We start from the raw sequence: 25,939 nt of genomic DNA, 5'->3' as shown, positions 1-25,939 counted from the left end.
ACGAGGGAGTTGGATTTAGTAATTTAATTGCCAGGAGCTCAGTTGCAGATCTGAGTTAATACTGTGGAGAAATTTGTCGGGATGAAAGTCAGAGTAGTGATAAGGAGAAGAAAATCAAAAACTGGAAACAGGAAATAAACGTAATAATTGCTGGAAACATTGAGCAAGTCAGAAGCATCTGTGAACAGCAGAGTTAATGTTCCAGGTTTGCAGTACTTTGTTATTACTAGTCAAAAGAGTAAGTCATTTAGTTTTAACTGGAGGAGAAGATGGATGGACATGTAGAATAAAAGGCAAGTCTAGATAGGGGGCATTTACGAGCATGATCAGCTTCTTCATGTAATGTGATGTAGATCTTTGAGTTCTGTAATGAGTGCAGGAAGCAACACCAATACAGTTGTTGATATACACTGGACAACAATTTTTTTTAAAGTATTGCTTTTTCAGCTTTTTAAAAATTTTATTAGTTTTTTATGCATTTTCTACATCGCTACAGATAGAAAAAAAAACCCAAATCAAAATGAAGAACATTAATACAGTGCAAAAATAAACACAATAATAATATAATACAAAAAAGATAATTGAGAAAGCACTCAAATTGAAGACATGTAAAATTAGTATCCTCCCCAAGCCCCGCAATAAAAAAAAACTCCAGACCAACCACAACACAATATAGAGAATATAAATCAGGACATTCAAACCCCCAAAACTGTAAATACACTTAAAAACAGAAGATAATAATGCCTACTACCAAAAAAAAAGAGCTGAAAGCAAGGGACTGAAAAAAAAAACCTTAGTTCAGAGGAAGGTAATGAAAGTACTCAATAAAAGGTCCCCAGACCTTATGGAACTTTATATCCAAATTAAGAACTGAATAATGAATTTTTTCAAGGTCTAAGCAGGGCATAATATCATTAAGCCATTGAGCATGCATGGGCAGGGCAACATCGCTCCATCTAAGGAGGATTAAACGTCTAGCCAGGAGAGAAGCAAAAGATAATATTCGACACTCAGTCGAACTCAAACGTAAATCTGTCTCACAGAATTTTTTTGTTTATGATCATGGCGCTGAACACAAATATAATTTAAGACCTTGTATCACGCAGAAATTTGGAGAAAGATAAAATTAACTTTTATTGAATATAATATATTTAATTGTTTAATGGTGTTAATGCTTTGCAATGGTTTAACTAAGCAAAAAATGTTTTGATGATTTTTGTTTGTACTCAGTGTCTGAGGCTTCTTGCTGTAAGTGTCCAACAATAATCAGCCAGTATTGATGGATCCCATCTGTCTTGACACAGTTTGTCCATGACTGCATTGTCCTGCTGAAACCTTTCTTCGTGCTCATCACTGACAGTGCCAAGATTTGCACTGGAATGCAGAAAATTAATTTTTAGTGACACCTTGCACTTCATGGTTTTGTATGCTTAAAGCATGTTGTCAACCAGCTGCACATAGTTTGGTGCTTTGTAGTTGCCAAGAAAAATTTTCAATATCCTTGTATGCTTTCTATGTGATTTTTTCTGGTCCCATGAGAAGCTCTTCAAATTGTCATTGGTGACCTGTTTGATGTGAGGACAACAAAAAAGCATACCTTAATCTTGGCATTAGTTTTTCTAGAAACGATCTGTGTCACATATTTAAATCCTTCATGGAAATTTTTGTGTCTGGTGACAGCCTTGCAGTTTTGAACTCAGTAATTTTGCTTTTGCCTTTGATAAACCCAAGTCTCTGACCTGGACATTTAACCCTGACTGGTCAGGCAGCATTTGTCAAATGGCTGTTCATTAGTAGCAGTGCCTCCTGCCTTCCGTTTGTATCGGATACATGGCAACTTATGGTAAGTAATTTAAAGCACTGGTTCAAGGTCATAGGTCATTATATGTCAGCTTTTGATTTCAAAGTTCAAAGTGAAACTTAGATCTGAGTGTATACATGTCACCAAATATAAGCCTGAGAGTCTTTTTCTACAGGCAAATCTATAAAATAGTAACTGTAAACAGGATCAATGGACAACAGATTGTGCAAATGTAAATAAATAGCAATAAATAATGAGCATGAAACAACAAGATAGAGTGCAGATTGATAAACTGGCTTTGTGAATTTTTTTGAATTATAAGGATTTGGCGTAGACTTGAAATAGGGTGAAGAATCAGATTGGTTGAAATGATAAGTACAACATGCTGGTTGACAGTGAATATGGGTGTGGCGCAAAGCTGGTAGAATCCTACCTTAGTGACAGCTGTAACTTCAGTTGAAAAGAATTATAGTGCCAAGGAGATATTGAAAACAAAATAAATAATGTGTAGTGCTGACATGGAACCGTGCAAAAGGATGTAGCTTGATCAAAATTTGTAATTTGCTTGGAATTTTTTTCTTGATCATTTAAATTTTCTGCTGCAGATGTTGTTTGATAGTATATGGAGCTCTGAAAATGGCTTAATTTTATTTAATTTATTGCTTTGTAACAATGCATCTATTAAATAACAATTGAAAAGATATTTTGTATGGTAAATCAAAATTAACTTCGTACATTTACAATTGATTTTTACTATTGTATGATAAGTGAAATAAAACTGTTAGGCTTCCTAATTGTGTTGTCAAATTGCCTTATTTTGTTATGTAATACCATATGCTCCATGTCTAGTGACTTCGTTGTTCCATAAATTTTGTTTAAGGGAAAAAAGGGAAATTTTTGACTGTTCCTACTTTTTTGCACAAGTCATTCTGATCAAAGGTAAACACTACCGAAAGCCATCATTAGTGCTATCATGTGACAATTATAGTCTCCTGACTGATGCCCAATTTGAGCTTACCATCTTGACCTCTTCAGGAGTTTAGTCTATGTAGACCAGACAGCTGAATTTAAAGTCTGAGATCAGAGTGAAGTGCAAGAGAAGCTTCAAGGAGGTGCAGGTAGAAGAGTAAGAAAATTATGGATTGATAGTAAGTAGAGTAGGATACAGCAAAGAAGCAGGGAGTAAAAAATTGATGAAAATGCACTGTTCTGCTGATGATAGCAGGTAGAGTTTGCTTAACTGATAAGACACTTGAGGAGACATTACAGGCACTTTATTTTTCTGGAGGTCAGAAATGTCTATTTTCTATAACTACCCATATAGTATTGCTCTGCGTTCATTACTTATAACTTCATTTCATTAAATATCTTACTGAACACTACCCATGATTAAAATAATGGAACATGTACTGTATCCAGTTGTTAATGAATGCCATTAAACATTTTGTTATTCAATACCTTGAAATATTCCTTAAAATAATTGAGAGCATTTGCATAAATTCAGAATTATCAGTCAGATTTTACTGCAGGGTAATGTAGTAGCTGTGGGTTTTATTAAACATAAAAGTGCCTCTAAGTTTGTATTTGTGAAAACCCACATTATATAACCTTGGGAGCCCCTAGATTCAGTTTTCCAATTTTGATGCATTTATGGGACAAGACAAAAAAGATGCAGATCATTGACTGTTTTCTGTCTAGGGAACATCTGGCAGAAAAAAACCAGGAACTATTATGGTAAACCTCAGAACTGCATAATTATTGCCAAGATGAGTTGTCCCATCACCATCGGAGGTTTTGTGAAGGTCTGATCGATAGCTACATGCCGAAGCACTGAACATGGGGCTGGGTGTGGGGAGAGTAGTGTGGTGAGAGAACAGTTTCAATGAAATGAATTTTCAATGCTGTGTGTTACATTTGGAAAATGATACCATAGATTAGTTGACATTTTGCCTAAATATCCTTAACCAAGATAAAAATTGACTTTTTGTGTTTGGAATGGAATTAGTTGGTGGACATTTTGATAGATGTTGGTAGATGATAGATAGATTTTTGATAGATTATCACAGGTTTTAAGCAAAGTATAGATGGTTGTGAGAAGCAGGCCATTCAGTTTTACTCAGATCCATAGGAAGCATTTTGCCCCATTCAAGTCTCTGCTAGCTTTCAAGTCAAGTCACTTTTATTGTCATTTCGACCATAACTGCTGGTAGAGTGCATAGTAAAAACGAGACAACGTTTTTCAGGACCATTGTGTTACATGACACAGTACAAATAACTAGACTGAACTACGTAATTAAAAAAAAACAAAGAGAAAGCTACACTAGACTACAGACCTACACTGGACTGCATAAAGTGCACAAAAAAAGTGAAGGCATTTACAATAAATAATAAACAGGACAGTAGGGCAGTAAGGTGTTAGTCCAGGCTTCGGGTATTGAGGAGTCTGATAGCATGGGGGAAGAAACTGTTACATAGTCTGTTCGTGAGAGCCCAAATGCTTCGGAGCCTTTTCCCAGACGGCAGGAAGGAGAATAGATTGTATGAGGGGTGTGTGGGGGTCTTCATAATGCTGTTTTCTTTGCAGATGCAGCATGTAGTGTAAATGTCCGTGATGACTGGAAGAGAGACCCCGATGATCTTCTCAGCTGACCTCACTATCCGCTGCAGGGTCTTGCGATTCGAGATGGTGCAATTTCCAAACCAGGCAGTGATGCAGCTGCTCAGGATGCTCTCAATACAACCCCTGCAGAATGTGATGAGGATGGGGGGTGGGAGATTGACTTTCCTCAGCCTTCGCAGAAAATAGAGACGCTGCGGGACTTTCTTTGCTATGGAGCTGCTGTTGAGGGACCAGGTGAGATTCTCCGTCAGGTGAACACCAAGAAATTTGGTGCTCTTAACAATCTCTACCGAGGAGCCATTGATGTTCAGCAGGGAGTGGTTGCTCCGTGCCCTCCTGAAGTCAACAACCATCTCTTTTGTTTTGTTCACATTAAGAGACAAGTTGTTGGCTCTGCACCAGTCTGTTAGCCACTGCACCTCCTCCGTAAGCTGACTCGTTGTTCTTGCTGATGAGACCACCATGGTCGTGTCTTCGGTGAACTTGATATATGGTTTGAGCTGTGCGTTGCAGCACAGCCGTGGGTCAGCAGAGTGAACAGCAGTGGACTGAGCACGCAACCCTGGGGAGCCCCCGTGCTCAGTCAAAGCAATCCATCAATTATATTCCTTCTTTGCTCCTCCCCCCTCCTATTTTTCTGCAGCATATTCTATTAAATGCTTAAGAACACCTTAATTTGTGACCAGCCAGTTGCATTTAAGGTAATTTGTCACCCATTAACCTAGCACATTTGTGGGATTTGTGAAGAACCCAAAACACCTTGGGAGAATATGGTACTGCCATACAGCATCACCACTAGAATCAAACCTGGGTGGCTGGAGATTTGAGACAAAATTATCTTCCAACAGAATCCATGTGCCAGAAATCTTGTTTTGTCAAATAGGATTGTCTTATCTTAAAATTGTGTGGTCAGTTATAATTGCACTCAGTAGAAATTGATTTTAATCTTAGTGAACGAATTAGTATGGTGACTCAGCATTGCTAAAGACTGTGTACCTCAAGTATCAGGTGTATATACTGAAAGAAGCCTGTGTACCAGCTACAGGATGCTAACGGACTGAATGATTTTGCTTTTTTTGTTGCCCATCTTTATGTTATGAATGGGGCAACTTCTTAGACGAGTCGAGGTTTTAAAACTTGAAACCAGCTCATACAAAATTGCAACATTTCCCTACCTGCCAGTAAATATTTTCAGGACACAGATGTGAATTGTGGCCTATGAATATTCTGGATCACTATTATAAATTAATTCTGAATCCTTGATTTGAGAATAAAGAAAAGTAAATTATTTGTTGAGCTGTTTTCAGGTGAACCAGATGAAGAGGAATGAAATTTTCAACTTGGTGACCTGCAGTACACTGACCCACTTTGCAGTTAAACACTGGGAAGGAAATCTATTTGATTTCTGCAGTTGTGTTCACTGGAACAATTTATGGTAACTGCTACAATGAGCCCCATGACGTTTTACCTGCCTTTTGGTGCTATATCCACTTGCAATCTTGTTTTCTCCCTGCTGAATCTTGATGAACTCAAATGCATAATTGGAGCACAGGTAATAACTTTTAAGTAGTAATGCCTCTATCTGGCAATGTTGTAACTAAGGGCTGACATTTCCAAATCGATCTCTGAAGAAGTGCAAGGCATCACATTAATGTATGGAAAGAATCTACTAGTAAATTGTACTGTTTAATGTGATTTAAAATACTAGTTAATATGGGAAGCTTTGTATATTTTAAATTTAACATTATTACTAAAAATCTGGACTACTAATAAATAGCAACAGTTCTAGAAGTACCTGTATCTCATTATATCTGGTCAAATTAAAACACATTTTCTTGAGTTTTCCATGGAACTCATTTAGCTCATAAATTTTCCCTTCGTACAATATGTGAGATGCTACATTTTGAAACCAAAGCACAGGATCTTATTTGGAAAAACAATTGGATAGGTGGTGTTAATTTTTAAACAATTTCTTCGACCATTGTGACGATAAAGTTGCATCACAGGGTGGAAACGTTGTCTAGCTACAATTTGTTTAGCCCACCCACCTAGAAAATAACAGCCTTGTTGGTTAACATGATAACTTTGCTGCTGAAAACTCATTTAGAAGATGTTGGTAAATCTGTATGGAAGCTGACACCAAATTCATGTTCCTTTTTGTATTTTCAAGCTAAATAGTTTTGTGATTTGTTTAAAATTAGAAGATTTAAAAATAGTGCTATGTTTTAAGGGAGAACTGGTGGCTTGATACTATATTCTAAAATTAGAGTATATTTTAGTAATGGATTGTGTCTCTCTGGGGGGGGGGGGGTTGTTTTGAAACAATTCAGTGACTAAAGGTCGATGTTGTTTTTGGAGAAACTCCTTTTATTTTCCACCGGGCAATGGTCAGATTGCTGTGAATTTTACAGCAACCTGATTTTACATTATTGAATATTTCCAGTTTTTGCATCCTAAATCCCTAGTTATACAATTATACTGGGTTTGAAAATCCTTTTAGCCTTAAGTTTTCAGTTTCATGCTAACGCTTATGTACAGTATCTTAAAGCTTTTGGTCGCATCCAATCCTTTTCTGATTACTGGGTCTGCATCGTAATTGCAATACTGTGCAAAAGTTGTAAACACGTACGTGTTTGGATGCCTAAGACACAGTGCTGTAGTAATTTTATGACACGTGAGTGATAAACCTGATTCTGATATGTGTCTATTGTGGATTGAAATTGGGAAGGAGGCAGGGAGAGGCAAATCATGGTTAGTGTTACGTTTTATAACTAAAAAACATTAAACTAATTCAAAGGAAGTTTTAAATTGTCCCATTCGGGACTAAAGATTTAATCAATGTGGAGGATTTCTTACTCTTATGGGATAACATCTTTCCTGATAAGGGGCATCACTGCTTGGCACTTGCTGTGGCTGTAAAAACAATCTTAGGTTCTACGGCCTCCTCCATAGTGGTTGTGGGAGTTGACTTTGAGACAGCAGGAAGTGATTCTGACAACGGTAGCCACCTTTCTTTTTCTTATGTTTTCTTCTAGCTTGTGCATCTTGGCCTTGGGAAGGCAAATTTAATTCAGTGGAGTATTCTCTCATTAATTCTTCTATTGCTGCTTTTACGATCTGACCCCTCATCTTGGTTTCTACATTGACAACGTCATCTGACCAATATTCTTGTTTTCATATCTCTTATTGACTCGTTTCCTTTTTCTTCTAGCATGGCTTTGGTTTTTGCTTCTACTTTTACAAGTGGCTTTTTGTCTCATGAACATTAAATTACCTTAATGTATGCAGAGTAGATTGTGGTTCTTTGTACTCACAAAAGCTGAGTGCTCACAACTTCCTGAAATTCCTTGAACTCTCTTCCAGCTTAAAACCAAGTCAGATTTCACAAGTAGCTGCCTGATTTAACATACAAAGCTTCCTCAGATATGCTGCCTACAAAACTGTAATAGTCAGACTACTGCTTTTGTCACTTTTAGTTTCCGATTTGTCTTCCTTGGTTCAATAATTTGTCCAACCAGAGGCACAGACACCTGTTTATCCTCTGGTGGGCAGTGATTCATGGGCATCCACATCTTCAGCATGGAGATGGTTGTGACATCATTCGGTACCTTTCTTAATTTGCTTTCAGTTGACTTCATTGTAGGGGATGTGGCATACAAATGGTGGATGGATCTCAAACTAAGCTGTAGTTGTCTCAGCCATTTGCATCTCCCCAATGTTGATTCTCCGATTTTTACCACTTACAACCTCAGTGTGGCTTGTTGGTGGTTGTATTTCACTGTCATGAACATCAATCCCACAGGAGTTATTTTTCCTCCTCCAGTAAAGTTCTTAGTTGGATATCTGCAGGCTTTAGTTCAGTATCTTTGAAATGCCGTTCAAAATAATTCTGTAGAATGAATTGAATTGACTTTATTTCTTACATCCTTCACAAACATGAGTAAAAATCTTTGTTATGACTCTGTCTAAATGTGCAATATGTAATCATAGTAATTTATAATAAATAGAACAGTCAGTGTAACAGAAATACACTCAAATCAGTGTGAGTTAATCAGTCTCATGGCCTGGTGGAAGAAGATGTCTCAGAGCCTGTTGGTCCTGGCTTTGAAACAGCTGAAGCAGTGTTCAATTATGTTTAAATTAATTTGCAGTTCACCTCTGGCATAAACTGTATTGCTTGTCAATTGTTAATTTTCACATTGTTAATCTTAAGGCTAGCCAGTCCTGTTTCACTCATCATTATCACATTTTTTTCATCAACAGTATGCAGATTAGTGCTGTTTTGTAAATGCAACTTGGCATTTTTTAAAAAATATGCTTCTCTTCCTTGTGAGGTCCATTTATTCTGTTTGCCCAACATGCTCCTTTTATGTATTCTACTTTGTTGCATTTTCTACAAATTTCATCTTTAAATCTGTTTTAGTTGGTGTATATGAGCCTTTGCCACACTGATAACACAATTTGTTGAGCAAGGGTAGCCTCTGTCTAGACACTGCAATTTTGTTCACACTCATTTTCATTCCTGACTGCAACTCAGTTGCATCTTTGTGCAATTTCAACTGCTCTTTTAAATGTAAGTTGTACTTTTTGAATGCTTTCTTGTAAGAATCCACAAACTAAACAATCTCCCATTGCATCATTAAGTCCACACGAAACTGACAATACACACAAAATGCTGGAGGAACTCAGCAGATCAGGTAGCATCAATAGAAAAAAAAGTACAGCCAGTTTCGTGCCGAGACCCTTTGGCAGCACCGGAGAGAAAAAGATAAGTAGATTTAAAATGTAGGGGAGGGAGGAAAGAACCACAAGGTGATAGGTGAAACTGGGAGTGGGGGGGGGGGGTTATAAAGTAAAGAGCTGGGAAGTTGGTGAAAGAAATACAGAGCTGGAGAAAAGTGAGTCTGATCAGAGAGAACAGAAAGCCATGGAAGAGAGAAAAGGCGTGGGTTGGGGAGGAGCGCCAGGAGGAGGGAATGGGCAGGTAAGGAGATAAGATGAGAGAGGAAAAAGGGAGTGGGGAATGGTGAAGGAGAGAGGAGGGTCATTACTGGAACGTTGAGAAATCACATCACATATGACATCAGGTTGGAGGCTACTAAGACGTTGTTCCTCCAACCTGAGTGTGGTCTCAGGTTGGAGGAACAACCTGAGTATTGTGTGCAGTTTTGGTCTCCAGATTTGAGGAAGGACATTCTTGCTATTAAGGGAGTGCAGCGGAGGTTCACAAGGTTAATTCCCGGAATGGCAGGACTGTCATATGTTGTAAGATTGGAGCGACTGGGCATGTATACACTGGAATTTAGAAGGATGAGAGGGGATCTGATTGAAACATATAAGATTATTAAGGGATTGGACACACTGGAGGCAGGAAGCATGTTCCCGCTGATGGGTGAGTCCAGAACTAGAGGCCACAGTTTAAGAATAAGGGGTAGGCCATTTAGAACAGAGATGCGGAAAAACATTTTCATGCAGAGAGTGGTGGATATGTGGAATGCTCTGCCCCAGAAGGCAATGGAGGCCAAGTCTCTGGATGCATTCAAGAGAGAGTTAGATAGAGCTCTTATAGATAGCGGGGTCAAGGAATATGGGGAGACGGCAGGAACGGGATACTGATTGTGTATGATCAGCCATGATCACAGTGAATGGCGGTGCTGGCTAGAAGGGCCGAACGGCCTACTCCTGCACCTGCTGTGTATTGTCTGTTGTTTCATTGTGACAGTAGAGGAGGCCATGGGTTGACATATCAGAAGTAAAATTAAAATGCGCGATCGTTGGGTGAATATGTTTCTTCTGGTGGACAGAGTGTAAGTGCTCGGCAAAATGGTTTTCCAGTGTTTGTTGGGTCTCACTGATATTCAGCAGGCCACACCGGCAGCACTGGACACAGTATGTGGCCCCAATAGACTCACAGGTGAAGTTTTGTCTCACTTGGAAGGACTTTTTGGGGCCCTGATTGGTAATGAGGGAGGAGGTGTAGGGGCAGGTGTAGCACTTGTTCCACTTGCAAGGTTAAGGAGGGAGATCAGCAGGGAGGAATGAATGGACAAGGGAGTCACATAGGGGCGATCCCTGCGGAAAGAAAAAGTCATTGGTGGGGAAAGATGTGTTTGGTGATGGGATCCAGTTGGAGGTGGCAGAAGTTCTGGAGAATTATGTGCTGGACGCGGAGGATGGTGGGATGTTAGGGAAGAACAAAAGGAACCCTATCCCTGATATGGTGGTGGGAGGATGGGGTAAGAGCACACGTGTGTGAAATGGAAGAGATGTGGTGAGGTCAGCGTTGATGGTGGAGGAAGGGAAGCTCCTTTCTTTGAAAAAGGAGGACATCTCTTTCATTCACCATCACCTTTTGTTTCTCTCTTCCCTCCCCCACTCTTTAAATCTACACCTCATCTTCTTTTCTCCAGTGCTGTCAGAGTCTTGGCCTGAAATATCAACTATACTTTTTTCCATAGATGCTGCCTGGCCTGCTGAGTTTCTCCAGCATTTTGTGTGTGTTTCTAGCATCTGCAGATTTTCTTGTTTCCAAACTGAGAATGCTCAGACAACGTCTTCAATTCAGCCTCGTACACTGAAATGGACTCCCATTCTTTTTGCTTCTGCTTATGAAACCTAAACGTTCTGCCATCAACAATGGATTCTGTTTTAAGTATTCCTGCATCACATTCACATTATCAGCAAAACTCATTTTAGATGGTTTTGTTGGAGCAGTCAAACTTTGAAGCAAACTCTATGCTTTTAAACCCAATGCACTCAGCAAAATTGGTACTTGTTTCTCATTGGCTATTTCATTTGCTTTAAAACACTGTTCCATTAGCTCAGTATACATGATCTGTTGTGGAGTTAAACATACCCCTTTCCGATGAAGCCAACCATTTTTTTTTAATGATAATTGTCACCTGGTACTCACTCTTGCATGAACGCTGGATTCTTGTGTTTACTGCTTTCATTTTTTAACTGGACAATCTCTGTAAGCATTGGGCTGTATTTTTTTTTACTCGCCGCTTCTCATTGGCTTTTTAGTTTGACCTTCTTGCTGCCCGTCAATAGGTTGATAGCTGTCTTGTGTTTGTTTTAAAAATACTTTATCAGTATTATGTTTTATAACTTCAAAACATTAAACTAATTCAAAGAAAGACAAACATCTTGAGTACCTCACACTTGTCAGAGATGAGATGTAGAATGTGGGGGGGGGGGGGGGGGGTTAACGTTTGTTTGCAATTGTATCTCTGTTCAGAATTTGTGCCCTGTACTGAGTGATGTCCTCTTGCCAAGTTATCAAGCAGTCAGGCTATGGTTCTTCTCTTAAGCATACTGAAATTGAGTGTCCTTAGTGTCTTAATCAATATTTGTCACAGCCACCATTACTACAATTGATTCTTGGATAAATATAGAAAAGACTTTGCTTATTTGTTGACAGAGGCAGATTGGGACAAATGTTCAGTTTTGTGGTTGTAACTTTCGGTATTGTTTCTCATTGATGTTTGTAGGATTTTGGATGAATTGATTTGTGTATTTGTGTGCTTATTACTGTCATTCCACTTTAAAATAATTAAATTAAGCATTTTTAGTTTTTTGTGAAGATGTAAAAAGGTGCTCAATAAAAGCCACATTCCTTCCTTCTTTGCCTTTCCAGTACCCCATCCACCATGAAGTTTGCCCTATACATATGGGTAAATAGTCTTCAGATGGCAGTAATATTGTTGTCTTCCATTAATACATTTGTATTTCTGTTTTTAAAACTAATTTTGAAAAAATCTTTAGTGGTGTTTCGACTTCTTTTGTTCCAAACAACTGCATGCATCATGGCCACCATTTGAGTCCAGTGGTTGTTATTCTGATATCATTGACTTTATGTTGGATCCTTTCATCCAGTGAGGCCTCTTTCATTTTGCTACTCCTGTAGTCCAACTTGCATTGTCTTAGAACACTTGCATGTAACAATGCATTAGTTCTGTTTTTTCCCAGCTCTGAAATACATGATCTCAAAATCTTAAGGAAAAGCCTACAGAAAGTGGTGGAATAGCTCAGTCCATCACAAACCCTGCCCACATTGAGGACATTTACAGGGTGCACTACCACAGGAAAGCAGCATCAATCGTCAGAGGACCCCTACCATCCAGACCATGCTCTCTTCTCACTTCTGTTGGGCAGGAAGTACATGAACCTTGGGTCCCACACCACCCGGTTCAGGAACAGTTAGTCCCCTACAACTGTCAGGCTCCTGAACCAGCATGGATTGTTTTTCTCACCTCAACTCTGAACTTAGTTCATAACGTATAGACTCATTTTCAAGAACCTTACAATTCTTGTCACCAATATTATTTAATTATTTTATTTGCAGTTTTGGTTGTTTGTCTTTGTTTAGGTATATATTTTCATAAATTCAGTTTTATTTATTTTCCTGTATATGTACTTCTAAAATTTTCTATGAATTTGACTGAAATAATTTTGGCCATTCAAGTTTTATACTAAATAAAGACAATTTGTTTTAAATTATTTACTATTTCTATTTACTATCCATTAAACACAGGGTTATAATTAATTGGGAGCACATGTAGATAACTTGATTGTAACTTGCACTATCTGTGTAAGCTGATCAAAGTTAGTGAATATGTAATCAAAAGATTAATCATGCAATGTGAAAAAAATCTTGTAAGTGTTTTAAATGGGCGACCTACTTTTGTTAAAAGTGAGTTGTAATTTTAGATTAAATATTCTCTCTCTTTTATTCCATCCAGACCTCTCTGGATCTTGTGTTTCAATTAGGTTGCATTTCATTCTTCCCATCTTCAGCAGATGTATGCCTGATGTGTCTAACCTTTTCTTGTGAACCAATCTGCCAACTAGTTCAGTACTGGTCCAATAAATAGTCTCTGAACTACTTCCAGCACATTAAAAGCATCATGAAATGTACAAACTTTGAATATTCTATGTATAAGAAAGCAAAAGGATCTTTCAAGATTGGCAAGCATGTAAAGATGCTTGTAATTAATAATGAAACTTTGGGGTTTTAAAGTAAATCAAATAAATAATGCTTGTTGCATTTCTGTTGAACAACAATGACTTTAAAGCAGTAAAGAGGGCGTATTTTTAATAGTGAGATCCCAAGGGTAAAAATCCGTTCAAAATTATAGCAGATGCATTTTATCTGGCCATTTGGTTTTTGCTTCTTATAACTAAGCAAATTATTCACATGCTCTTTATCTTTTACACTACATGAAATAATTTTGCTTTTATTTTATCCCTAGGACCGAAAGAAACTGCGACCTCTCTATGATATTCCGTACATGTTTGAGGCCCGAGAATTTCTAAGGAAGAAGTTGATTGGCAAAAAGGTAAGCCTAAAAAAGAATTATCCTAATTCAGAAGTACTGTTGAAGTTTTCTTTCTTGCTGGCACTTGAGTTTTTAATGCACCCACACACATGAAAGAATGAGCTACAACTCCTGTCTTATTCTTTATCCTTTATCTCTATTATCCTGCAGATAAAATTTACCAAACTTGTGCATGAACAAAAGACATTGGGGTGTGGTGCAGGGAGGTTCGGATAAATTGTTTGCTAAGCGGAATAAGCATGCACAAACACTTCAAACTAATGTACTGCATAATTAAAAATGCCTTGTTTTATTGTTTTTAGAAATGTGCATTAATACAGAAATTTATGCATATCCTGATTGAAATTGTGGAGCAGCATTATGGCCTGGTTGTGTGTTTAGGGTACTGAATCATAATTTGCTAAATTGTAAGACAAAATTCTATGAAATTTAGCACCATGAGTTTTCATTCTGAGTGTAAAATTCAACAGTGGAGTGCAACTTATGGTGCTGGTATTACAATTCCATTACCAGTGTCTTGTTTAATGTGCAATAAATTTAGATAAGGGTGAAGGAACATAGTTGTTAGAGACTTTACTGTAGCCATAACAGCATGATGATCTGTACTGCCCCCCACCCCCAGTGTGCTATTTGAGTGTACAGCATGACACTGTCATCCAGGTTGAATTCAGAGCTGAATTTCTTGCAGTATCTGAGAGTATTTTGGAAGATACAGTTCATCCTTAAGACGAAGAAGCATTCAGTTGGTGGCAAGGTGTGAGAATCCATTATTTGGGGTACTTGATGGCATATGATAAAATAGGCTGAAGTCCACATAGTTCCCTTCAGGAGAAATCTTGCCTGACAGATCTATTGGAATTCTTTGAGGAGATAACAGGCTCTTTTGTGGTTGACTGCTGGTGGCCAGTGGTGTTTTGCAGTGGTCAATTTCGGGTCGACTAGTTTTCATGTTGTATGTCAATGATCTGGGTGTTTGAATGGATGGCTTTGTGCCAATGTTTGCAGATGATATAAAGACAGGTGGAGGAGCAGGCAGTGTTGTGTAAACAGTAAGTCTGCAGAAAGGCTGGGACTGATTAAAAGAATGGGCAAAGTAACAGATGGAAAACAGTGTACAGAAGTATATGGTCATGCACTTTGGTGGAAGGAATAGACTATTTGCTAAATGGGGAGTGAATTCGGAATTAAGAGATGCAAAGGGACTTGTTCTTGTGCAAGATTCCTTGAAGGTTAACTTGCATGTTAAGTTAGTAGCAAGGAAGGCAAATGCAATTTTAGCATTCTACATCTGTGTCTAATGGCCTTACTTTATTGTTCTCAGTTTCTCATTTCTCAAAACAAAATGTTCTATTAGGAGTTAAAAAGTAAATGGAACTGAACTACCTGAGGTTGTGTGGTTCTTTGCCAGAACTTTTTTGTGGCTTGGGCTACAGTCTGAAGTATCCGTGTCATAAACAATGAGGTAAAAATATTAATGTTGCAGTATCATTGTAGTTACAATATCTCAAAAGTAACATATGCATTGTTTGAGGCCATTTGGTGAAAGGTATTTTGTTTAACTATTAAAATTGTACTTAAATTAATTTACAAACTCTAATGAACAGAGAAAGAAACCTATTATTCACTGACAACTGCTCCAATTTTTTTTGCTCACTGTAATAGCTCTAAATACTTGGCTGTTTCAGTATTAATTGCTTTAATTCACTTTGAATTCCATCTCTCTTTACCATCCAATACAGTTAAAGATAATTTTGCTATGTCTTCATAGCAGGATTGCAGGCATAGTTTCATGTTTGACGGGGTCTAGGTTGCAAGCTTATTGTGCCTAGCTGGGATTATTACTGAGGCTACATCCCCACTACACCGGATAAATCCATAACCGAAGCCTTTTCTCTTCGTTTTTACCCTTCGTCCACCCTAAAACGGCATTTTCATCCCCCAAAACTGGAGATTTCCAGAAACACTCTTCAAAGTGTGTATCTTTGAAAACGCTGCTTGGGCAGACCAGTGTGGACGGGGTAATCGGAGAAATCTGAAAACACTGTCAGACGGCAGCGCGCTATTTCATTGTTTTCCTGAACGCAGCCCAATAATTTCAGAACAGATGACAACGAGACTGAAGCCAGAAGTGTTAGAAATGTACTCACCAAATACTTTGACTCATAACTTACTGAATAAATAAGTATCCACAAGGAAATCTGCAGATGCTGGAAATTCAAACAACAACACACACAAAATGCTGGTGGAACACAGCAGGCCAGGCAGCATCTATAGGGAGAAGCACTGTCTATGTTTCGGACCAAGACCCTTCATCAGGACTAAATAAGTATACTCACTTTGCCCTTTTTTCTGTCCTTGCTTGTATGAAGGTGGTTTACCTATTTATGCAAGTACTTCTCTGACAATAGATGTGTAACAGCCTAATGTAATATTGTATGGAAATACAAGATAACATTGATGCAGACATGTTTTATACATTTAACAAGGTGCTTTATTAATGCAACACGGTTTTTCAATGTTCGTCGTCAGCTGGTTCATACAGTCTGTGAACTCCCTGTCGATTGCCTCCATACGCTCCAGTATTTGTTTTTTTTAAACTTTTAAGCCCTCCTGCGTGAGAGCCAACAGCTGCCCGTCGTTTATGTTTTTCTAGTCTGTAACTGAACAAACACGCACTTTCACAGTGAGATTCGACACCAAACACGTCGCTTGTTTTTGGTAGATGTGTCCTGTGCATGTGCAGTAGGATGAGATTTGCCGAAATCCCCATTTCAATATGGACGGAGATATTTTTAAAAACGAATAGTGTCGCCTATTGTTTTTACGCAAAACCGGTTCAAAATTTCAAAATTATCAAAATTTTCAAAATTATCTGGTCTAGTGTGGATGTAGCCTAAACAGTGCCAGGATTTTCCCAATCTGCATAGCTGCAAACTTATTATTGCCATCTTTAAAACTAGAAATGTCAAACTTGTAAGCAATATTTTCATTAAGTTATATGGAAAAAATGATGAGGTCAGATGATAAACTACACTGATTCAGTTGGTATTAATTTGAGTAGGATGTAACTGAAAGTTGGTTTCTTTAGTGCATCATTTTCTGTTTTTGAGTAGGTTCAAAGAGTGCTGTTATTTCTTTTCCTTTGTTGATTTAGATCAATTTAGATTTGTGTATTCTGTGTTCTGATAAATAATTTATCCTTGATTGTGGTGCATCATTCAGTGAGTAGATGGACTTTGACTCCAGAGAAATTGCATTCACTTTCTGATCCATCGCTTGCTCCTGTGTATGTGTCAGTGTTGCAGTCACTCCTCAAAGTCATTTGCAGTGACAAACTCATCAACGCCTACTGTTTAAACAAAAATATGCAGTGTCATCAGCTGTTTGTCTTTGGCAAGGGGATTTTTTTATCGTTTGAAGCAGCTGATGACACTGAATATTTTTGTTTGAACAGCAGGCAGTGATGATTTCATCACAAAATATGGCCTGGATTTGCTGGGGTAAATCATGAAAGCTGAATTGAGGTGTTTTGACAATCTGCACTTTCCAACTGTGTGAATAACATTATCCAACACCCCTCCAGATGACACTGGTTCTGTCATACCCCCTAAGGCTTTTGCAACAAAAAGTGTTATTTGGTTGATTCAAAATAGAAAGCAAAGCTACTCTGGTTGTATTTAAAAATGGGTACTTGATTTTTCCTTGAACTCATTATTACTGATGTAAACAGAAAACATTGGAGGATGTTGTAGGTTGGTGCCAAGTGGAAAATGTTTAAGGAATTATTGATCCATTGCTCATCCTATTTGTGCAGTTTGATTGGCTACAGGTAGGATGTGAACAGTGTTCATTGGCTGCCTGTAGCATGAGATTCAAGATTGTTTAATGTCATTTCCTGTACACAAGTGTAAGGAGAACAAAATAATTGTACTCCAGATCTGATGCAGCACGTAAAAAGTACAAAGGGTAAAGAACACAATAACAATCATAAATGATAAATATAAATAGGATAGCTTGTATGCATTGATTGTATATCCATAAAGTGCCGCTAGGCTGTACATAAGTTGACAAAGAAATAATAAAGAAGTGCAGTTAGTGGGTGGAGGTATTGATCAGCCCTACTGCTTGGGAAAAGTAACTGTTTTTGATTTTGGTGGTCCTGGTGTGGGTGCTACGTAATCTCCTGACTTGAAGGGAGTCTGATAAATAGACCTTGAGCATAATGATACTGGCCTTTGCATCTTTCTGTATCTATGTCCTTGATGGTGGGCAGACTCATACCAGTAATGTGTTGGGAAGTTGTGATTACCCTTGTAGAGGCATCTTGCCTGTTCCAGTGCAGTTTCCATACCAATCAGTGATGTAGCTTGTTAGGACGCTCTCTACTGCACATCTGTAGAATGATGTGAGTATGAATGTGCAAAGTATTCTGGTGATGATGATTTGCTGTAAAAACGATTGAGATGTACAATATAAACATCAATGTTCTTGGTGATCCTTCCACTTGAGGTTATTTTTAAACAGACTCCCCTCACTTTCATCTAGAAAAGTGATCTGTTTCTTGTCTATCATTTTCTTGTATTTGGAGCTACTTTAACGTGGGAATGGGCAGAAGTTACAGACGTATACAGAAAGGGTAATGGAGCAAAAAACAGGTAATTTTGAATTGAGAAGTCTTCCTTTGATCTGAAATGCATTGTGTTGGAATAGGAAAAGTAAAGGCATTATTGTTTTCCCCCTGCTTGGATTAGCAAGGAATGAAAGTGATGCAATTATGTGAATTTTGGGCGCTGAACTTCTGGAACAGATGCTAGTCGTGGTGAAGAAATAAAGATACATTTAATATACATATGAAGGTATGTATTGAATTGTAAGGATGGCTTCTGTTGCACAGAGTAGCATAATTCAGATTAGTATTTTAAACATTGAGTGGATAGAGATTAGATTGGTTTCTTATTGTGGGGAGTTGCAGTACCTGCAATATGGCAGTGCGCCTTATATATGTTATTTGTTCTTACAAATACATGCTAGAATTAAACATTTAGAACCATTTTCCTTAATAAGACAACATGCTTTTTTGTGCAGATGTGAATGTTTTCACTGTGACTTTCAACCTCTCAAAATGCAAGAATTTGATGAATTACAATCAGGGTTACTGAATAAAATGATTAGATAAAAAATGTGTGTGTATATGTCATTCAGTTGCCACAAGATGGCAGAAGCAGCTTTGAATAAGTGAACAGGTAATGATGTTGGTAATCCAGAAATAACCTAAGTTCAAAGCCATCAATGCTGATGTATTGGAATCTACATTTTAATTTATTTCTAAAGAACATGTAAATTGATAAATTAGTTTATTATCGTCACTTGCACTGAGGTACAATGAAAAACTTGTCTTATGTACTGCTCATATATTACAACAGTGCACTGAGGTAGCACAAGTTAAAACAATAACAAGAGTGCAGAATAAATTGTTACCATAGTTGTTTCTATAAAAAGGACATTGAATGTTAAATGATTATGATTAAATGACATGATTAAAATATTTGTCTAAAGTTGGAGTCGTGGGAATCTGGCTTAATAGGTGGAATGGGCAAAGTGACATTTCCCTACAATTGCACAGAGTTTTGTGCTTTTCACAATGGGCATTATGAACAATGAAGAAGTGAGTTTCAATTTCAATGTTGAAGTGGAAAGATGCTTCTTTGATACAATGGTTTTCTCAGGTCTCAGTTTGGAGAAAATCAGAAGTCAAATTTTTGATCCTTGATTTGATTTTGAGAAAAGGTGGGGTTCATTTGCCCGCTACTATCATCTGATTCGAATTAGTTAATATGGTTTCCTTCCAATTTTTTTTCTTTAAGTGGATTTGAGTTGGTGGATTGTTTTTTTTATGGAAGCTTGTATGATGTATAGCTCTAGGGTTGTGCTCCCAATGGGTTTTTTTTTGTTTTTTCAGTTAGTAGGGCTTTTTTTTAGTTAGTAGGGGTTCTTTTTTCCCTTTTTCGTTCAAAAAAAATTCTTAACACTTTATTTTCTCATTATTATTGATATATTGCTTAGCTTTGTTAATCAGTTATTTGCTAATTTAATTCCTTATTGTACATAATATATTGACTTAATGTATATTTTTTGTTAATCTTCAATAATAATTAATAAGATTTTAAAATGAAAAATGTGGTCTTATAATTAAAATGCACTTTATACACTAAATGGCTTGGAAATGGTTGTCTGGAACTGTTCCTTAATGCCTTTGACTTTGATAAGGCTTTTTTCATTATTGTTGTTGTTGGCTTGTATCTGTAGAGATTCAGCAGCTATGTTCCATAGATCTGGTAATTTCTGACACAGTAAAATAGAGATTAAAATGAGATTTATAAGAGGAGATATCAGCAGAAGTTTGAACTGATGATATGGGTAACATAAATGGGGGGAGGATGGTCTTTGTTCAATAAACTAATGTTGAGGAGGATGGAAGGGCAGTGAGAAAATTATCCAATCAGATGTTGACAAGGCCAGGGATAACAAGGATAACAATAAATTGGTAACAGGTTACGAAATGAAGAGCAGAACTTGGCCATGCTTCATGTTCCCAAACAGTTTTGGCAATAAATGGTTAAACCATTCAGCTGTCTTAGAATGGTTTCAGTTAAGTGGAAATTACTTTGCTCTGACATAGAGGTGAAAAGTTGAATGGAGGAAGGGGAATAGGAACTGATCATGATGGGTTTTGTTGATGTCAATGATGGTAAGTGGCAGGTTCTAGAAGGTGGCCACAGAAGTCTGAAGACAGTTTAATTGCAGAGAATAAAGGAGGGCTTTGTATTTGTGAGGAGAATAAAAGTTGAGGTGGTTGAAATCAATCACGAGATTAATTCCCTCAATTCAGCTTGATATAAGAAAACAGCAAAGATGTGTTAACTTGATGTGAAAGCAAAGATTTTAAGTAATGTGTGAAAGGGTAAAACAAAATGAATTGCTTTGAGAAGAAGCAATACTGGACTTTTAAGGAAACAGACTCACTACCACCATACAAGTTTGAATAGAGGTAGTAGAATATTTGGCATGAAATAAAAGTTGCCGCCTTGCAGTGAGCCATAGCCCTATCAATGGATGTAATCATTTTTAAAAAGCACATGGGGGCGAGGAGCTGTTTTCCCCTCAGAGTGAACATCTTTTCTGGGTAGGGGGCAATTATAGAGTGGATCAATGACAGCCAAACATAGAGGTAAGTGGACAGTACTAAGTGGATGAAGGATGTGAGGGTGGAGGATAGAAAGGACCATGGGGACACTGAAAGGAATTGTAGAATGTGATAAATTAGTTGCTCTTTTTAAGTAGCAGTGACTCTTGGCTCTTGAGTAAGTGTGAATTGAGACATAGAAAAAAGATAAAAATTGTTTTAGCAATAGTAAAGCTTGCAATGACAGTAACAAAACTTGTTGCTGAAAAATTGGGATTTTTAAAGATAGGGGACCTGAGGGAGAATGGTATTATAAAACTGGGATAACTCAGTCTGACAAGTTGGAAATCATGACTGTTTGGTACCTGGCTCACTAAGTCCTGACTCCTGACCTTCCTTTTCCTTACGCCCTGTTCTCCCATGCACTTGGGGCCAATATTCTCTAGAATACAGGACAAACCACTTTGCTCAATCCATGGATAAGAATATCCTGCACTATCTTTTTAAATGGTTGGTAATGTATCATCTGTAGTATGCACTGCTACATCTCATGTGGCTCTGCTTCTCCACTTACCTTTTACAGTGCATTGAAATTTATTGTTAATGCTATTAGTCATCCAATCACAATGCCACAAAATGTATAGAGGTACCAACTAGAGAGGATGCAATATTAGATCTCCTATTAGGAAACGAGTTAGGACAGGTGACAGAAGTGTGTGTAGGGGAACACTTTGGTTCGATTGATCATAACACCATTAGTTTCAACTTGGTCATGGATAAAGATAGATCTGGTCCTCGGGTTGAGGTTCTAAACTGGAAAAAGGCCAAATTTGAAGAAATGAGAAAGGATCTAAAAAGCGTGGATTGAGACAGGTTGTTCTCTGGCAAAGATGTTGTTGGTAAGTGGGAGGCCTTCAAAGGAGAAATCTTGAGAGTGTAGAGTTTTTATGTTCCCATCAGGATTAAAGGCAAAATGAATAAGAATAAGGAACCTTGGTTCTCTAGGATATTGGAACTCTGATGATGAAGAAGAGAGAGATGTATGACATGTAAAGGAAACAGGGAACAAATAAGGTACTTGAGTATAAAAAGTGCAAAAAAATACTTAAGAAAGAAATCAGGAGGACTAAAAGAAGACATGAGGTTGCTTTGGCAGTCAGGGTGAAGGATAATCCTAAGAGCTTCTACAGGTATATTAAGAGCAAAAGGATAGTAAGGGATAAAATTGGTCCTCTTGAAGATCAGAGTGGTCGGCTATGTATGGAAGCAGAAGAATTGGGGGAGATCTTAAATAGGTTTTTTGCATTTCTGTTTACTAAGGAAACTGGCATGGAGTCAATGGAAATAAGACAAACAAGTAGTGAGGTCGTGGAGCCTATACAGATTGAAGAGGAGGGGGTGCTTGCTAACTTGAGACAAATCAGAGTAGTTAAATCCCCAGGACCTGACAGGTTAGTCCCTCAGATTTTGAAGGAGACTAGTGTTGAAATTTCAGGGGCCCTGGCAGTTATATCTAAAATGTCAGTATCTATGGGTGAGGTGCCAGAGGATTGGAGGATAGCTAATGTTGTTCCGTTGTTTAAAAAAGGCTCTAAAAGTAATCCAGGAAATTACAGGTTGGTAAATTTGACATCGGTAGTAGGTAAATTATTGGAAGTAGTACTAAGAGATAGGATCTACAAGTACTTAGATAGACAGGGACTTATTAGGGAGAGTCAACATGGCTTTGTGCATGGTAGGTCATGTTTAACAAATCTATTAGAGTTTTTCGAGGAGGTTACCAGGTAAGTGGATGTAGGGAAGGCAGTGGATGTTGTCCACATGGACTTCAGTAAGGCCTTTGACAAGGTCCCGCATGGGAGGTTAGTTAGGAAGATTCAGTCGCTAGGTAGTAATTTGGATTAGACATTGGCTTAATGGGAGAAGTCGGAGAGTGGTAGTGGAGGATTGCTTCTCTGAGTGAAGGGCTGTGACTAGTGGTGTGCCACAGGGGTCAGTGCTGGGTCCATTGTTATTTGCCATTTATATCAATGATCTGGATGATAATGTGGTAAATTGGATCAGCAAATTTGCTGATGATACAAAGACTGGAGGTGTAGTGGACAGTGAGGAGGGTTTTCGAAGCTTGCGGAAAGATTTGGACCAGCTGGAAAAATGGGCTGAAAAATGACAGATGGAGTTTAATGCAGACAAGTGTGAGGTATTGCACTTTGGAAGGAAAAACCAAGGTAGAACAGACAAGGTAAATGGTAAGGCACTGAGGAGTGCAGTAGAATACAGATACAAAATTCCCTAAAAGTGGTGTCACAGGTAGACAGAGTAGTAAAGAGATCTTTTGGCACATTGGCCTTTATAAATCGAAGTATTGAGTGTAAGAGTTGGAATGTTATAGTGAGATTGTATAAGGCATTGGTGAGGCCGAATTTGGAGTACTGTGTGCAGTTTTGGTCACCAAATTACAACAAACATATTAAGGTTGAAAGAGTGCAGAGAAGATTTTCAAGCATGTTCCTGGGACTTGAGAAACTGATTTACCGAGAAAGGTTGAATAGGTTAGGACTTTATTCCCTGGAGTGTAGAAGAATGAGGGGAGACTTGATAGAGGTGTATAAAATTATGATGGGTATAGATAGAGTGAATGCAAGCAGGCTTTTTCCACTGAGGCTGAGGGAGAGAAAAACCAAAGGATATTGGTTAAGGGTGAAGGGGGAAAAGTTTAAAGGGAACATGGGGGGGGGGGGGGGAGCTTCTTCACACAGAGAGTGGTGGGAATGTGGAATGAGCTGCCAGATGAAGTTGTAAATGTGGGCTCACTTTTAACATTTAAGAAAAACTTGGACATGTACATGGATGAGAGGTGTGTGGAGAGATATGGTCCATGTGCAGATCAGTGGGACTAGGCAGAAAAATGGTTTGGCACAGCCAAGAAGGGCCAAAAGGTCTGTTTCTGTGCTGTAATGTTCGATGGTACTATGGATGATTGGTGGAAAATTCTGAAGGTCCAACAGTTTGCTGATAAGTTGACTCGTATTAACCACAAGTCTAAGGCTTTGCCCCCTTTCAAGCAGAGATAACCTATTTGAGAATACAGAGGAAGTTAGCAAATGAAAAATGATAATGCCTCAAGAGCAGCTGATATCCCTGTGGAAGTTCTAAACCTTCAGACACATTCACAACCTGATCTGACACCTGGATAGAGAAGGATATTGCAGAGGTTATCAAGGATGTAGTTATCATGACCATCTTCAAAATAGCAGACAAACTATTGTGGTTATTACAGAGAGGTCTCCCTTCTTTCTGCTGCAGGAAGTGTCATCCCAAGCCACCTCCTTAAATGTGGTCAAACAGTTTGTTCCTTTAATACTGTGATTTTCTTATATTTAGAATCACAATGCACATGACCATTACAATGTGGTAACTCATTGAAAATGCAGAGCTGCTAAAGCTAACTCTGACCTTAAAACTTATGACTCTTTCATTTAGGAGGAACCGTGGTCTGTTCTTTACCAATTTGACTAGTAAAATAAACACGAGGAAATCTGTGGATGCTGGAAATTCAAGTAACACACACAAAATGCTGGTGGAACACAGCAGGCCAGGCAGCATCGATATGGAGAAGCCTCCTGGCACTTATCCTTGTAAGCGGAACAAGTGCTACACCTGCCCTTACACTTCCTCCCTCACCACCATTCAGGGTCCCAGACGGTCCTTCCAGGTGAGGCAATACTTCACCTGTGAGTCGGCTGGTGTGGTATACTGCATCCGTCCCGGTGTGGCCTTTTATATATTGGTGAGAACTCCCAGTGGCCACACATTTTAATTCCACAACCCATTCCCATTCTGATATGTCTATCTATGGCCTCCTCTACTGTCAAGATGAAGCCACACTCAGGTTGGAGGAACAACACCTTATATACCGGCTGGGTAGCCTCCAACCTGATGGCATGAACATTGACTTCTCTAACTTCCATTATTGTCCCTCCTCCCCTTCTTACCCCATCCCTGATATATTTAGTTGCCCCCTTTTTTTTTCCTTCTTCTCTTTCTGCCCATCATGCTGCCTGCTCTTCATCTCCCTCTGGTGCTCCCCTCCCCCTTTCTTTCTCCCTAGGCCTCCCGTCCAGTGATCCTTTCCCTTCTCCAGCTCTGTATCCCTTTTGCCAATCACCTTTCCGGCTCTCAGCTTCACCCCACCCCCTCCGGTCTTCTATCATTTCGCATTTTCCTCTCCCCCCTCCTATTTTCAAATCTCTTACTATCTTTACTTTCAGTTAGTCCTGACAAAGGGTCTCGGCCTGAAACGTTGACAGTGCTTCTCCTTATAGATGCTGCCTGGCCTGCTGTGTTCCACCAGCATTTTGTATGTGTTGCTGGACTACTAAAATAGATTATTATCTTGACCAGCATGTCAGCTGCAGATCTTGTTTCATTTTCGACTAGTGTCAAGTAATGGATCATCATAGCCCTAATACTTTGCTCCAGCTTTCTTATTACATTACCATTAGCTTTATATCTATTGGACAAGTTGGAAACTGTTCAATGTAGTTGTGCAAGGTTCATCTGGTGTTGTAGATTTCATTCAGTTAAGTGAGCTTGTTGGGGTAAGTTGTAATTTGATTTTATTTCTTTCTGAGCCTAAGCCTCTGAAATTGTTGATAAGTGTGGCTGATTGGAGCAATTATTCCTTATTTATTGATGCTCAGTGTGATGTACTGCTAAGTCCATACCAAAATCAAGCTGGAAAAGAAAGGAAAAAAACTCTGCAGATACAAGCATGTTATAGAGGAAGTGCATGTCCATTTATGAAAAGGACAACTAGTTTATCCTGGATTTTGACCCTTTCAATCGTTCAGGCTTTTTCACTGTGAAGATGTATCACTTTGATACACATTTTTTGCAATTTTTACTACGTTACTGTGAATTTGCTACTCGGTCTGTAAGCAGTATAGATCTTTTGTGCACAATAAAGTACTTTGCACAGGGATTCGAACTAA

General features: G+C 38.4%; 1 protein-coding gene across 1 annotated transcript in view; it reads left to right on the top strand.

Annotated features, from left to right (window-relative positions):
* The window catches only part of snd1 (staphylococcal nuclease and tudor domain containing 1), a 990,315-nt gene that overhangs the window by 147,570 nt on the left and 816,806 nt on the right, over positions 1 to 25,939 (top strand). Inside the window, exon 11 of the mRNA XM_059987006.1 lies at positions 13,676 to 13,762. Coding sequence (XP_059842989.1) covers positions 13,676 to 13,762 — 87 coding nt within the window. The remainder of the gene's footprint in view (positions 1 to 13,675; positions 13,763 to 25,939) is intronic.

The sequence above is a fragment of the Hypanus sabinus genome, chromosome 13, assembly GCF_030144855.1.
Source record: "Hypanus sabinus isolate sHypSab1 chromosome 13, sHypSab1.hap1, whole genome shotgun sequence".
In the NCBI taxonomy this organism is placed as follows: Eukaryota; Metazoa; Chordata; class Chondrichthyes; order Myliobatiformes; family Dasyatidae; genus Hypanus; species Hypanus sabinus.
This window is presented reverse-complemented; position numbering and strand designations above follow the sequence as displayed.